Below are 16,233 nucleotides of genomic sequence, written 5' to 3'. Positions count from 1 at the left end.
AGACCCACCCTTCGGCTTTGCCCCTCCAGGTCAGTGAGCATGCATTGCATTTGGTCCCCTGAGTTACTAAGCAAGAAAATATCATCAGCGAATCGCAAGTTACTAAGGTATTCTCCATTAACTCTTATCCCCAATTCTTCAAAATCCAGTTCTCTGAATACCTCCTGTAAACACGCTGGGAATAACATTGGAGAGATTCTATCTCTCTGCCTGACGCCTTTCTTTATTGGGATTATGTTACTTTCTTTATGGAGGACTGCGGTGGCTGTGAAGCCGCTATAGATATCTTTCAGTACTTCTACATACGGCTCGTCTACACATTGATTCCGTAATGCCTCCATAACTGCTGAGGTTTCGATTCAATCAAACGCTTTATCGTAATCAACGAAAGCAATATATAAGGGTTGGTTATATTCCGCACATTTCTCTATCACCTGATTGATATTGCGAATATGGTCTATTGTTGAGAAGCCTTTAGGGAATCCTGCCTGGTCCTTTCGTTGACGGAAGTCTAAGGTGTTCCTGATTCTATTTGCAATTACCTCAGTAAATACTTTGTAGGCCACGAACATTAAGCTGATCGGTCTATAATTTTACAAGTATTTGGGATCCCCTTTCTTATGGATTAGGATTATGTTAGCGTTCTTCCAAGATTCCGGTAGGCTCGAAGTCATGAGGCATTGCGTATACAGAATGCCCAGTTTTTCTAGAACAATCTGCCCACCATCCTTCAACAAATCTGCTGTTACCTGATCCTCCTCCGGTGCCTTCCCCCTTTGCATAGCTTCCAAGGCTTTCTTTGCTTCTTCCGGCGTTACTTGTGGGATTTCAAATTCCTCTAGACTATTCTCTCTTCTATTATCGTCGTGGCTGCCAATGGTACGGTATAAATATCTATAGAACGCCTGAGCCACTTGAACGATCTCATCCATATTAGTAATGATATTGCGGGGTTTGTCCCTTAACGCATGCATCTGATTCGTGCCTATTCCTAGTTTCTTCTTCACTGCTTTTAGGCTTCCTCCGTTCCTGAGAGCATGTTCAACTCTATCCATATTATACTTTCTTATGTCAGCCGTCTTACGCTTGCTGATTACCTTGGAATGTTCTGTCAGTTCTATTCTAGCTGTAGGGTTAGAAGCTTTCATACATTCGCGTTTCTTGATCAGATCTTTTGTCTGCTGCGATAGCTTACTGGCATCCTGTCTAACGGAGTTATCACCGACTTCTATTGCACATTCCTTAACAATGCCCATAAAGCTGCCGTTCATATTTTCAACACTAAGGTCCTCTTCCTGAGTTAAAGCCGAATACATGTTTTGTAACTTGATCCGGAATTCCTCTATTTTCCCCCTTACCGCTAACTCATTGATCGGCTTCTTACGTACGAGTTTCTTTCGTTCCCTCTTCAAGTCTAGGCTACTTTGAGTTCTTACCATCCTATGGTCACTGCAGCACACCTTGCCGAGCACGTCCAAATCTTGTATGATGGCAGGGTTAGCGCAAAGTATCAAGTCTATTTGATTTCTAGTCTCACCATTCGGGTTCTTCCACGGCCACTTTCGGCTATCCCGTTTGCGGAAGAAGGTATTCATTATCCGCATATTATTCTGCTCTGCAAATTCTACTAATAACTCTCTCCTGCTATTCCTGGAGCCTATGCCATATTCACCCACTGACTTGTCTTCAGCTTGCTTCTTGCCTACCCAGCACTGAAGTCGCCCATCAAAGTAGTGTATTTTCTTTTGACTTTACCCATCGCCGATTCCACGTCTTCATAGAAGCTTTCGACTTCTTGGTCATCATGACTGGATGTAGGGGCGTAGACCTGCACGACCTTTAATTTGTATCTCTTATTAGGTTTCACAAGAAGACCTGCCACCTTCTCGTTAATGCTATAGAATTCCTGTATGTTACCAGCTTTATCCTTATTAATCAGAAGTCCGACTCCTAGTTCTCGTCTTTCCGCTAAGCCCCGGTAGCACAGGACGCGCCCTCTTTTCAGCACGGTATATGCTTCTTTCATCCACCTAACTTCACTGAGCCCTATTATATCCCATTTACCGCCATCTAATTCCTCCAATAGCACTGCTAGACTCGCCTCACTAGATAACGTTCTAGCATTAACAGTTTCCAGGTTCAGATTCCAATGGCGGCCTGTCCGGAACCAGGGGTTCTTAGCATTCTCTGCTGTGTCGCAGGTCTGACCGCCGTCGTGGTCATTTGCCCCACAGCTGCTGGGGACTGAGGGGCCGGCGTTTCATTGTTGTGTTCATATAGAAGGTTGTGTCCAAGCACTGCACCAGGGTGGCCAATCCTGGTCTGGTGAGGGAGTTCGTTACCGGTTCTGTTCACCCACATCAGGCCACATTCCAGTCCTGTTTATGCAATTTAATCAACACGCCGATTTTTTTTTATCTGGCGAAAAATTGAGCAACACCGGGATTCGAACCATGGTCCTCTCGCACATGAGGCGGATGTTCTAACTCTACGCCACTGCCGCACCATTTAAACATTAGAAGTATAAAAAGAGAAGCTGGACAGCCTACATATTTTCTTGGAGTCTCTCGTGCTGAAATATGAAGTCATTGTTTTTACGGAGACTTCGCTGTCTATAGCCGATGATACACCCGTAATTAACAATTACACTTGCATACGCTTGGACCGCGTAGGGAAAAGATGAGGGGGTGTGGCGGTATATATCAATCATAGCTATGCTTACAGCATCATTGAGGAGTACACAAATACAAATGTAAATGTCGAATGGTTAGTTATAAACACATCTCAATTGCAGCTTGCTGCCATATATAGGCAACCAGCTGGTTCTAAACGTGACTTCTTAGACTTTCCTGAGCAATTGCTGCAGGTTTTTCAGACAAACAAGTTACCTTCGTTTGTTGTTCCTGCTATAAATAAGAATACGGTGAGTAATGACCATTACGCGATGAATTATGAGAGTCTTATTATGTCATACGGATATGAGAATTTGGTTTCGGTTCCAACACGGATTGGTCCTAAAACAGGTACAACCATAGACATCTGTGTTACGAATATCAGTGTATCAGAACTAATGGGTGGAGTGATAGTTTGGAAACATAAGCGATCATCTACCCGTGTTTTGTGTTACTGATCACTTCACACGCAGAAATCTTGAAGTAAGCAAGTATCGAGTGATAAATGACAAATCACTCGAAAAATTGTATTCGTTGGTGGAGGCAATAAATTGGACTAGCGTGTATGACTGCACTGATCCTAATGATGCTAACAAAAACTTCTACAAGTTAAAAGTAAGTTGTGAGGATGCGTTCCCTTTACAATGTGGCCGAAAGAATAAGAAAGCAATAAGAAAACGTTGGATTAGCCCTGCACTATACAGAAGAATGAGAGAAAAAAACAAGATGTATCATACTTTTACTAGTACGCGCGATATAAACGTATTTAAAGAGTTCAAGAAGCTTCGAAATATACTAACTTCAGATCTAAACAAAGCAACAGAAAATTATTATGATAGTTTGCTTCTTCGCCATCAAACTAATGTAAAGAAGATATGGGAAACAGTAAACAGGTTGACAAGCAGAAGCAATGCAATAACTAGCGTACAAGAGATTGAGGCAAATGAAAATGCAACAGCAGGGAAGTGTTTGGCGAACACCTTCAATGAGTATTTTATGCAGTCAGGGAAGGCACACAGCGCCATTATAGGCAGTCAACAACCAACAAGACACATAAGTTTTTTACCAAATTCTTTCGTTCTGTATGACGTCTCCCGCAAGAGACTGAAGAGTTACTTAATAGAATAAAAACTGTCACCGCTGGTTATGACGAATTTAAGGCTGAAGCAGTAAAGTATGTTTCCTAGTTACTAAGAAACGTTCTCACCCATATTATTAACTTAACGTTCGGTACTGGTATCTTCCCTGAGCAACTGAAAATAGCAAGGGTTGTTCGGATGCACAAATCCGGAGAGAAAAACGCCCTTACGAATTATCACCCAATATCGGCCAATGACACTCGTAACCGCTGCGAGCTTTCTGGCATCTGACCATACGAGCCGAAAGCACCAACAGGTCGCTGGAATATCTAGTTTTCTTCATTTTTTCTAGCTTCACCTTGTCGCTGAGTGAAGCTGTAAAGCCATTAGACAACAACAGTGCGCCTGGCCTTTTCATTGCCTCACACTGACGCTAGTTTCCGAGTAAGCGAACGAAGGAAAGAAGTAGTAGGTTTTCTCTTTCCTTCGTCTCCTTTCCCCGTGGACGGCGGCGGACGAAACCAGCATAGAGACTTGACGTCCAAGATTAACAATATTCTTCCCAGAAGACAAAAACGTCTCCCGTTCTCTTAACCTCTCTCGCCCAGCCGCGATACGTAGGTCAGTGATAAACGTCAACATATAAGGCGTGTAAGGAAATTAGCCGTACATGCAAACGTCGTAACCTGGTTGCACTCGCACAGGTGTCATTGCTTTCTGTCGTCCGCATTGCTCGGACTGCTCGGGCGGCACTTGAAGAAAGAAGCACCCTTCGGGTGAGACGCTGCTCCCAGTTCAAGTAAGCCCACAAAAAATTTTAGACTCAGTGTGTATGTTGTAATTACTCGTTTTTTTCTTCCGTTATGCTGGCCCTTACTTTGTTGTGCACTCATAAGTTACGGATGACGGTAAAGCAGGGACATTGCACAGAGTTCTGCGCCTAATCGTCGCTATAAAAGGAAGAAAGGGTGTGGCGGCTCTTCAACTAAAACGCTTACCTGAAGGTACACCGAACATACAATTTGACGCGAATAATCACTCGTAATTGCTTCCTTACTCTAAAGTTGTTTGCTTGGTTCGATACCACACACTACAGCAGAGAGCTCTATCTGGCACTGAGAGCAGTGTACTAGAATTACGGTTAAATATAGACACACGGTAGCGCAGCCGTCAGTAAAGAAAAGTTTCTCGCGGTATTAGCTTGGCTGTCGATCGCACAAGAGGAAGAGATGGCATTTGTTTCAATGAATAAAAATTTTACAGGGCATCTCTTGATTCCATTCATTACAATTGTTATTTCCCTTACTATCTAAGACTACCGCATAATATTTAGCTGAGTAGAATTCACAACACGTCGCTCACGTGTTTGTAGTACTTTAAGAGACTCAGATGGCACATGAACTAGTTTCCGTAATCTCAATATCCCACAGCCAGAGATAAATTCGTCGAGAAATAGATGGAAAGTGCGGAATGTTGTCATGATCTCAAAATACGTATCCATTGTTTTTAGCAATGCAGCGGGCAAACGCACCTCGGAGCTCTGTAGCAAGCTAGGGCTGGTAAAAGTGGGATTCGTTGGCACGTGCGTTCCGTGGCAGAAGTTCAAGCGTAAGACATGTTGTCTGTTAACGCCGCGGTATTTGAGCCCAAGGGGAAGTTATTTATATGCGCCATAGATTCGCGCCAGTTGACGAATAAGGTTTGCTCGAGAAAGCTCATAGGGCTTTCCTGATGACGCGTTTCATGCGATCCTCAGTTACCAAATATCCTTCGCATTTTCACTATCAAGATGCTCATGACATCTTATGTCAATGAAATTTGCTCTGATATCATCAGTGACTATTTCTGTCTTTGCTTTCCTTGGCTGCTATTTTCGTTGCACTCGTCTCTTGCTTTGGCAAACACTGTGTGTACATCAACCCCCCCCCCCCCTTTTACACATACACACACGCTCTTACGCAAAGCCTTTTTGGGGGCCTTTGAGGCAAAATAAATCATGATCCAACTCATGAAGTTGATGACTTCAGAAGTGGTGTTTTGCGCTGGACAGAGTCCTGGAACAGTTAATCGGAAAAGCAAATGGCTTTAGTTTTATTTTACATTCCGTGCAGTTGAAAAAATGGCTTACAACATCGAACAGAGCAAACAGGATGTCGTGGTGTACAAGCCGCCGCCACCTAAGCAGCCGCACAAAGAGCCCGGAGTGGATGCTTGCTGGTACATGGCTGGTCTCTGCGCACTCGTCACATTCATGACTTCAGCGACGATCCGGTCCTCTGGCTTCCTGTACATTGGCATGATGGAAGAGTTCCGTGTCGATCGCGGACAGGCCGCGTGGCCCATTTGCCTCTTCGGTGCCGTGAGCAATCTAGCCGGTGAGCGAACGCAATATCGTGTATATTAAAGTCGGTTCTCCCGCGTTGCAATCTTGTATCACGGATTTCGTAAGAAGGAGATGTTCAGTAGTTGCATGTGCATTTACAAAGCTCCAGTACTTACCCGGAACCAGGTAAGTGCGCCAGTAGGCCAGTAGGCGCACAGTCCGTGTATGAGCGGGCCATTTCAGGCATCAATTATCTCAATCTAATCTAATCAATCTAATCACAATAAATAATCTCTCCCTTTCTCCCTCCCTTTTGTGAGTAGAGACCGCGTCCATACTTAGGTGGAGTGCTCTGGAAGGGTTTTGTTTTGGGCGAATCTGTGTAAACTATGTCAAACTAACTGTTGTCGCAAACTCTCTTCTTTGACCACTGTAGATATGCTTTAGGACTCACGATGACTAACTACTGTAGGCTATTTACAGCTGTCGTTTTGAGAAAGCTCCATTCAGAGCCAGCGTTTCCTCATTGTCTTCGCTTGGGGCACTCACCGCTGGTGATAGCGATCGCCCGCATAATGGGCTATCGCTATCCTAATCACCGCAGCGGTGGCCAATCGTGGAATCCCCGTAGAGATAAGATAAGGTTGCTGAACAAATATTCTTTAAATTTGAAAGCCGAGTATATCACGAGCATTTTTCTTGTGACTTTCTACGTGCTGTATACTTCAAAGTAGCGGTGCTTCATGAAACTCGTCAAAAATAAAAGCACATGGTGTTTTGTGGGCACTCGCAAGCATAAAAATATGTACATTTAGTAAAGAAAAATTTTAACAGGATTATAACCGTTAGGAATAGGGAGTAAATTGTTGAAACAATTTATACCATTGGCTGAGCACTTCTACCTCGGCAAACAAAATATTCTTACTTAATTAAATGAATTCGCGACTTGACAATCATCAAATGCCCGCAGTATTAATTACTATGTTGATGTGCCTGTTCAATCACGTTCAAATTCCCTGCCGCACCTAAGCGAGCTTGTGATTTGGCGTTGCGGCTGCATCAGACCGAGAGATTCACAATAACCGGGGAAATGTAACATGGAGTAAAATTATTAGATACCTAAAACAAAACGAAACCTTAAGCTGAGAAGGAGCACAAAAATACACAAGACAAGAGAAAAAGGATGCTGGAGGGACGTCTAACTATATGACGACATAAGTCCGTAAGAAATGCGTTCACATTCAGTTACAATTCTATCGGTATAAAGAATTACGCGTAAATTATGTGTGCAAGGTAGCGAACAGTATTCTGATGTATATAATATATGAGTGTCAGTAAAATTGTAAGTGTAAATGATTGCTATAAAATATTTTAATGAGTAGACGGCTGTAGCATCGTATATTTACTTGAACTACGCGTCATTCAATATATGTTTCCAACGCTCGCGATATGCCTGAACTTCTGGGAAATATTATTGCTTGGTTGTGCAAACACTCACGCACAGCTTAGTGCACTTCTTTGTGTGGTTTAACTCCTTTTCCGTCAATACGTTTTGGTCGGTTCCAATATGTGATAACTATTCCCTGCAACATGAGTAAAGACAACTTGGCGTACCTTCCGTGTCCAGTTCCTTATGGATATGCCAGCACGAACATATGCACTGTCCTACACTGGGGTGACAGCGCGATGTACTTGCTACGGGTGACGAATATCTTTCACGGATGAGGCCACAGCTGTGACTATACTAGCCCAATTTTACCGCTGCTGGAGTGACAAGCATGCATTACCATGTACACTTATCATTCGTCAATGAATTGCACTAAGATTTACTCGATAACTTCCGAAAACCTGAAAACTGCATTATTTGGTGAATGCTTCAAGTGGGCGCCACTCTTTACACTAAGGCTGTGACTAAGATTATTCAGCGACACATTTCTGCGATGCACTATAAGAGATGTTTCACGTAACTGGTGCCGAGTATATTAAAAAGGGGTTAGCCACAGCTGAATGAAACAAATGGTATATGGCATCCCGTCATGCGGCGCTCCTTAAAGTGTGTAGTGTATTCTGCTTAACTAGTTATTTACTAAAATGAATCAGGCGAAATGTTTATTATTCACTTTAGGGCCAAATGCATTTCGTTGTGTTGTAGAGGGGGTTCAGAAACGACCGATCCAATTTTTTGTGGCAACGTACATCATGCTGCGTGGATATATTTTCTGCGTTAAAAGAAAGCCCGCGAAATATGAAATAAAACCACGTGACCGCGATAATACGTTATCGTATTTGAGCGCTCGCAACCCTGCTTCGTGGTAAAGAACCGTGCGCGCTGACCGTGGCGAAGGGAGCGGCCGCGGCTCTAGGCATCAGCTTCAGAGTGCGTCAGCATATTGCGCGTTGGCACACGAGAAGGAAGCGCCGTCGTGCCTGCTAAGCGAAAGACTCGACGCACGGTTGAGAGCGCTGCAATACGATTGCGCATGAGCGCACTCACGTGATTTTATTTGCCATTGCGCGGGCTATCTTTAAACGCCCCAAAATATCGCGACGCAGCATGTAGCTTGCCACAAACAATTGGGTCTACCGTTTCTGAACCACCTCTACAAGTCAAGGAAACGCACTTGGCGCTAAAGTGATTATTAAAACTATTGCACAATTCATCATTGTTCCTTAAATAATTAGGCGGAATATAAGAAATCACCACTCATTCCACACTGTGAAGATTGTTGACCAGCGAAACTGTTGAACACATGACACGAAGGTGACACATAATTTTGAAAAAGGTACGCACGCTCATTTATTGTCTTGATCGGGGGTCAGAATTTCACTCGCAACTGTAATCACGTTCTTTGATAATTTCACATCAATGCACGTACGCCGCTGGGTTGTCGGTTGGGCCGGATTGTTGTGGCATCGCATAGGATATATTCGCAACTCGGAAGGCGTAAACCGCTCCCTTTTCCGAACCGGCACATTCACATTGAAGTCACCCACAACGACAACAGTGGTGGTGTCAGCGCACCTAATTCACTCAATGTGAGTAGCCATGAACCTTACGGGACTATGAGTCATTGCATGTTGTGCTTGCTTACGGAGGTATGAACGACTGCTCACGAGGGTATGAGGCACTGATGATGACAGTTTTGGACATGCTGTTCTGCACGTTGTATGCGAACGCAGCGTTCGGCGCGGCAACGAAATGTGCGCCTAAGCAAGCGACGCACGCCTGAGCCTTAGAAACAGCTCGTTTCTAAGGCAACACCGCATTCACTAGAGGCGCTTTTGTACCGCTTCGAAGCATCGTACTCGTGGCTCAGTGGTAGCGCCTCCGTCTCACACTCCGGAGACCCTGGTTCGATTCCCACCCAGCCCATCTTGCAAGAGTTGAGCCAAAGCCACCTAGAAAAAGCGCAGCTGCTTATATACCGCCGCGACGCCGCGAGCGACGGCGCGAGTTGGAGCCCAGTTTCTCCTCTGTCGTGACGTCACGGTGTCACGTGGTATTGAAGGCGACACCGCCGCGCCTGAGGAGCTGGGTTGAGCTCTAGTAATATGGTTCGCATAAAAGATGCAGCACTGGTAACACTGCTGCCGGCATTGCTTGTTGCGCCGGCGTTGTCAGAGGTTTAACATTTGCCGGGGCACTCTTCGTGCGTGCGGCGTCGCGTCGTGCCGCTTCCGCGCTTTGTTATCACATCGTGAGAGGAACGCAAGCTCAACACTGAACTTTGCTTTCACTTCAGTGTGTTGTCATCGAACAAGACGTAATTCCTCTCATACATCTTACACGTCAGTGACACGAAAGTCCAAAGTTTTATAAGAATAGTTTTGTTTTTTGTTTGACAGGCCCTCGTAGGCGCATATTTCGCCTAAAGTGGTGGAAAAATGACTTTGCGCTCACCGCCGCGCTGTTCTTGCCCAAATATTGCGTAAAGATCGCGTTCCGGATTCTACGTCGTTATTCGCCTGGTCTGTGAGAAAAAAGGAAGTACAAAGTTGGCCTCGTTTATGGGAATGCAAGCTGCTGCCGCGACCGCGCTAGCATGGACTTGCAACTGTGCCTGCCAGCAGGTGAAGGAGGCAGCCGCTCAGGGAGGGCTGCCACGTGTAGCCCGCTCCTCTGGAGTTTCCTGCAATTTTTCCGAATGCAGGATACGGCTCAATGCGCAATGCTCTCATGCTAAGTACAACAGTAAACTTATTCGTATTGTATTAACAAGTACTTAACTGTTTATTACGCTATTTATTGTTTATATGCGATCAACTATAGCTATTGGGGAGCGAATATAAATTCTTGCATTTCATTTTCGTATATATTATGTCACGATAACCGTTAAGATAGGCAGAAAGAATTGTACTGCTCGAGATCCAGGAGAAGTGGTGCTGTGTACAGAACTATGTAAAGTGGAACAGTAAGTAAACATTTGTCACATTTGTGCGGGCACTCCTAGGCGCTTAAGCCTGCCATGAGAATACTTAATTATTTAAACGGTGCAACTGGCAGTCATCACGGCCATCGCGACCGCGCACCGGGTACGCTTTGTACGGAATTATGTTGGGATTGAAATCTTTCCAACGGTAGCCTTATAATGGATGCATTTTTCTTTACACAGGCATTGTAGCTGGTCCTTTGTGCCAGAGGTTCGGACCAGTGCCTGTGATGTACGTGGGCAGTGTTACGATGTGGATGGGCCTAATCACGAGCAGCTTTTCACCGAGCATATCGTGGATGACAGCGACTCTTGGTATCTTGTTCGGTGAGCATTCCACCTTTTAAAAAATACTATTCTGACAGGAAATGTCAGTTCTATTTTTCTTTAAACTTGGGTACCACTACTTCCCTTTCAAAAACCAGGTATTTTTCAGTCTATGCACGAGATGGATAACGTTTCTCGGCCACAGGAAGCAGGTGTGAACACTGAGTTAGCGGACATATAATACTGAAGTACTTTCCGTGATGTTATGAATGTGTTTTTCCCGACCCTCTTAGGAGCAATGATTAATTCTTCGTAATTTCAAGAAAAACATTTTCGTAAATAGAATGACACTCCGTCTTGCTTGAAGCTAAGTACACTGTGCCTAATCGTTTACATAAACAACCACAGCAATATCATGTATTTGAACGGATATTACTAGTATGGGAAATTGTTGCTACACCACAGACAGGATTGAGAGAAGGGGGGTGTTACTGTGCAGCTCAGCAGCTCACATAGTATTTAGACCCCTCTTGTAAGCAGTAGGCAAACAGACCAAGATAGATAAACTAACACTTCGTGTTTATAGCATTCGTGTGCTTTTGTTTGACACTATGCTTGTGACGGAGTTGTCTAAAATATATTTCGTTAAATTGTTTCGTTCTGTCTATTGTGCAGGTTTCGGCTCAGGAATTGTTTTCATGATGCTGTTCGTCTTCATCAACCAGTACTTTGACAAGTATAAGGGCCTCGCCCTTGGGATCATGTACACCGGTTCTACAAGCTCGGCTTTCGTGTTTCCGAAGCTTCTCCTGTTCCTCAAGGAAACCTACAACTTCCGCAGCAGCGTAATGATCTTCGGTGCCATTGTCATGCACGTAACGGCGATCAGCCTCGTCCTGAAAGAACCTCTTTGGATTCGGCAAAAGAAGCACCAAGAGAAAATAGCAGCCCAGAAGGCTAAGACACCAATTTTCACCATCGAGAGTGGAGATATGAAAATTATCGCCGAAAAGCCCTTAACCGATAAGCCAGTTACCGACCCGAGGAGCTTGCGCTATGGCCTCACCGTCTTGAAATGTCCCATGTTCTATGTAATAATGGTTACGTACATCATCTACAACTACAACTTTGATGTCTTCATGACAACTGTGCCAGACTTTGCCGTCGATCGAGGAACATCTGTGGCGGCAGCCGTCGGCTTGGTTCCTCTCTTTTCAATCACGGACACCGTCGGGCGACTTGGACTGCCTGTGCTGGCGGATCGCGGTTACCTGAGGCGCAGCACTCTCGTCATGGTTAACTATCTGCTCATGGGGCTGTGCTTGGTCGCCCTCCCGTGGTCTACCTCCTATGCGTCGATGCTAGTCATCTGCCTGTGCGTGGCCACTTTCGTCGGTTGTGGAATGACCATGTATCCTGCGATTATGGCCGAGTACGTGGGCTTAGACAGGCTGCCCATCAGCTACGGAATTGTGGGAACGGTCGCTGGTCCTTTGTTTCTGCTGAAACCATTTCTCATAGGTAAGAGTTCTTTAGTTTTTTCATTTACCGCGTATTTTTGAACGTCAGTCCTAGTATGACGTAATCGTTCTGCGGAAACCCGCGAGGTGGAGAGAAGCAATTAATAAAGGGAAAATCGTACGTCCACCCGTTCGTAGCAATTGCTACAAAGGAAACACATACGGACTCCTCGAGAAAAAAAAAGCTTCGCAGTTGAAGAAAAATTTCAATTTTTCTTCAACTGCCAGGCGTTTCTTTCGAGGAATCCGTATGGGTTTCCTGTGTAGCAATTGCTACGAACGGGTTGATGTATGATTTTTCCTTTATTAGCCAGTCCTAGTAAGTCAAAATTTGGCTTCATCGTTGCATGTTCAGCATGCATAGCAACATGTTCCTTGATAACAAGTAAACTGCTTCATTTGTTGTATGGTTCTTTGTGTTTGTTTAGTTTTCAATGCCACTTCGTTCAAGGATTAATTGCTTCCTTTCATTGATTTTATTGTCTTTTACTGATATTGTGTAACGTTTGCCACTCATTCTCAAGATCTAAATAGGGGCTGAATCATATGTAAATGAAAAAAATTGTATAAGAATGTGTGTAATAGGGAAAATCTCACCGTAATAAACATGCCTAATAGGCAGGTAGTAAAGTTCTCGCAGCAAGTGATGTGTCAAGACCATCTGTCTTGCATCACTGTACGGTGTATTAGAATATGTCACCTATTAATAGCTCACCACCACTTCCTTTAGCGTAGCAACCAAGCGGTAACTATAGATAGAGATCAGGGCGTGCAACCTACATGCAGCTAGTGAATGGCCAACGCAGAATTATAGACAGAAAACCTTATTAAGTGGCTGGCTTTTCACTGGTCACGAGCTTTGAGCTACTCTGGGAAATTTCGGGAAAGCTGACTGGATGAAGTTCACGTGTTACCATCGATCTTGGTATGGGGTGCGATCGGAGATGGTTGTTCGGTGCGTTCGTTTGGTTACCGGCGCGCGCGATTGGCCTACTCCACGCCGACGTCGCCAGCCGCGGGGCGCAGCCACGTTTTTGGTGACGTCAAAATGACGACACGCTCCTGCCAATCATCCTCCCACCGAGCATTTCGTCTGCTAGGCGCCGAACCCGACGGGAGCTGGGAAGTTTGGAGCGATCATACGGCTTCGCATGGTGCGTCTGGTGCATTGGATTGGATCCAACTGGCGGCTGCGACATGGCACGTTTGGATCCAATCCATAGTTCAATTCGAGAAAATGGCGCTTCCGTTGGGAACTTAGGTTGTTGCGCTGGCGTTTCTAGAGGAAGGAGGAGAGCGGGTGGCGGTGCGAAACGCGTTTGAAGATATGGCAGAAAGTGAATTCGAGCGTCGTTTTTTTTTCTCGAAACAAATAATTCGTTAATTGTACAGTGAAATCGACCCCATCATCGGTACCAGCGAGCCACTGGAATGTTGTCGCTGCCTCGTGAAAAGTGCGCCACTCTTCCCGTCGTAGCTTTTTCTTCTCGCGGTGCGCGACACCACCTAGGGACGACGCAAAGAAACTAATAGTTATAATTTGCAGTAGTCACACGTACTACACTTTGAAAACGTGTTTGGGCTTGAGAAGAAAAATACATTTTTTAGATAAACATTTCAATCATTTGGAGGACGAGAAGCATTTCGTTTTGTAGTACACTGTCTACAAGCGGACGACAAACGACGGAAGTAAACTTCTGGGGAGGTCACCGCTTCCTGATTGGCTGCTCTCTCCACCCCGTTGTCCGAAATTTTGCATACTGCCACTTTGTGACGTTGCAGCAACCGAACAGGACGCGTATAGAACAAAATGTCTCCGATCGCACCCATGATGCCTTAAGTCAGCCTACGGGCTTTTGGGTTGGGGGATTGACGGAATTGAAAAGGTGATAATATGCCGACTTTTCGATAAAATATCCCAGGAACTCGTTACGCATCATTTTTTTTAACTTTTTTCATAAATCCAACTCACTGCCCCTGTACAGAAAGGATCGTTAGGCAACTGCATTGCCATAATAATCACGAAAATATTGACTGCGGCACTTTGATTTGTCGAAAATGGTTCGCGCACAACTAATCCGTCACCAACGCATGCAGCCAAAGAAGTGAAAATGCCACATTGACAGATATAGTGGTCAACACTGAAGTTTTGCTTTAATAAGGAGCCGCCGTTTTTCTCTTACGAAAGGTGACCGGTAGCCACAAAATTGGTTTCAACCTATAGAAAACGTTACGACAATACCACTCCACTTTCTCGTTATGACAAAAGCGCCAGATTTTCCACTAATACAACGTTATCGTTACAGGTTACTTCAGAGACAACATCGGTGCCTACGACAGCTTGTACACACTTCTGGCGTCTGCACTCGTCGCCCTGGCGCTCATTTGGCTCGTGGTGGTCTGCGCTGAAAACAAGAGAAAAGGGATCTGGAGGTTGGACCACAAGGGCACCGTGGACGACTCGCTTGCCGCGGGTGCTACTCGCTGCCAGTATAAGGGGGAGTTCAAGAAATCTGCGTCTACCAACAGGGCAGAGATGCCGACCGAATATGTAACGTGATGTTGAATTTGGCGCCATTTCGTAAGGCAAATACTCGCATTATCAGTGCTTATGAAATGCCACTATAATAAGAAAGCTGAAGGATACTCTGTATATTTTGGTACGCTAAGATTGAAGGACATGTGGCGTGGAGCAGCTCAACCTGGTGCTATATGTCCCATACTACCTAGCGTGCCTGTTTCGTTACCATATATGGAATACCGACAACGTAAAAATTCATAATGCAAATTTTTGTCGCTACTTCTTTATAGTGCTGTTGGTATAATAGACGCATCAGTGAGGCAAGACTGTGTTTGACCAGTAGGGCCTTGGTCGCCGCTTTTGGAGCTGACTGTTCCCACCCTTCCATGTGGAACAAGCCTCGCTGCAATAATTTATGTCGCCTGATCAACTTAATATCTGCCATGCCAGCTCAGGGAGTGAATAAAATATCCGTGGTTTGCAGGAATTAACGCAATGACAATACAACCATTAATGATAAGTGATCAATTTTCCAACGTACGCTCCATTTATTGCATCCTATTTAGTTCATCCTGGTGTTGCAATTTCATCTTCGGGTAATAAAAGGGCGAAATGCGGAAAAGCGCAGGTATAGCCCATGCACATACCTGAGAATATCGTTACACCATCATCACCGCTCTTGCATCATTACCATAAGCTGCCAGCTTCTACCACAGCCTTCCTCTTGTAGGCAGGAAGCAGGTTGCGTTTAGGACGCCTGAACGTAAGGGTGGCTTTTATTCTAGGCTGATATTTAACTGTAGAATGAAGTTGATCGCAGGCGTGCCTTCTGGACAGGCGTGCAGGATCATGCTCAGGCCGAATTATATCACTGCTACTTCAGAAGTGAATTTTCGTCTTGCCTCTTACGAAGTTAATGTAGTTGTTTGGTTGGGTGATGCAGAAATTTCTGCATCCGGATATTGAACTCTAAGCACCCTCTATGTTGTCGATGAGCTATATTTATTACCACGATTTAGCGAAATTCCCCCTAAATTTCTTTCATGAAGTGCACGTCATCCGATCATGATCTGAGCTGCACTCGCGACGCTGTTGTAAACTTGGTGGTTTATATTTACAATCAATGACTGTGTTGAATTAAAATGAATAAAAGACAGCTGTCTCATATTCTTTGCAATAAATTCTCATTTTTGGCCTTATCACCTGAACAAGCTAGCATTGCCGTTATTTATTTTTTGTCAGTCTAAACCTTCTCACTGCCCTGTATTCCAATAACCTCTTCTTTTAGGTTTCATAAATATCACACAAAAGACAGAGCAGAAGAAAGACGAGAATTCCGTATCTTTTCACTGTCACCACGCTACCTTATCCGTGTTTATTGCTTTATGCTCGCGACAAGCGTCTCTCAATCGCCGTTATCA

The 16,233-nt window shown here is 44.7% G+C and overlaps 1 protein-coding gene across 1 annotated transcript; it reads left to right on the top strand.

The window, feature by feature from the left end:
• The first annotated feature begins 10,732 nt into the window (after positions 1-10,732).
• Positions 10,733-16,014, top strand: LOC126524510 (monocarboxylate transporter 12-like). Its single transcript, XM_055067095.2, has 3 exons — positions 10,733-10,831; positions 11,447-12,292; positions 14,598-16,014. The coding sequence occupies exons 1-3, from the start codon at positions 10,735-10,737 to the stop codon at positions 14,849-14,851; spliced, it is 1,197 nt and encodes a 398-aa protein (XP_054923070.2). The 5' UTR covers positions 10,733-10,734; the 3' UTR covers positions 14,852-16,014.
• Positions 16,015-16,233: the final 219 nt, after the last annotated feature.

The sequence above is a fragment of the Dermacentor andersoni genome, chromosome 3 (assembly GCF_023375885.2).
Source record: "Dermacentor andersoni chromosome 3, qqDerAnde1_hic_scaffold, whole genome shotgun sequence".
Classification (NCBI taxonomy): domain Eukaryota; kingdom Metazoa; phylum Arthropoda; class Arachnida; order Ixodida; family Ixodidae; genus Dermacentor; species Dermacentor andersoni.
Note: the sequence above shows the minus strand (reverse complement) of the source record. Positions and strands in the feature narration are given on the sequence as shown.

Coding starts and splice junctions, on each gene's coding strand:
- LOC126524510 (XM_055067095.2), top strand. CDS start 10,735: ATGTACGTGGGCAGTGTTACGATGTGGATGGGCCTAATCACGAGCAGC. Junction 10,832..11,446: donor GACTCTTGGTATCTTGTTCG/GTGAGCATTCCA, acceptor TCTATTGTGCAG/GTTTCGGCTCAGGAATTGTT. Junction 12,293..14,597: donor GCTGAAACCATTTCTCATAG/GTAAGAGTTCTT, acceptor TTATCGTTACAG/GTTACTTCAGAGACAACATC.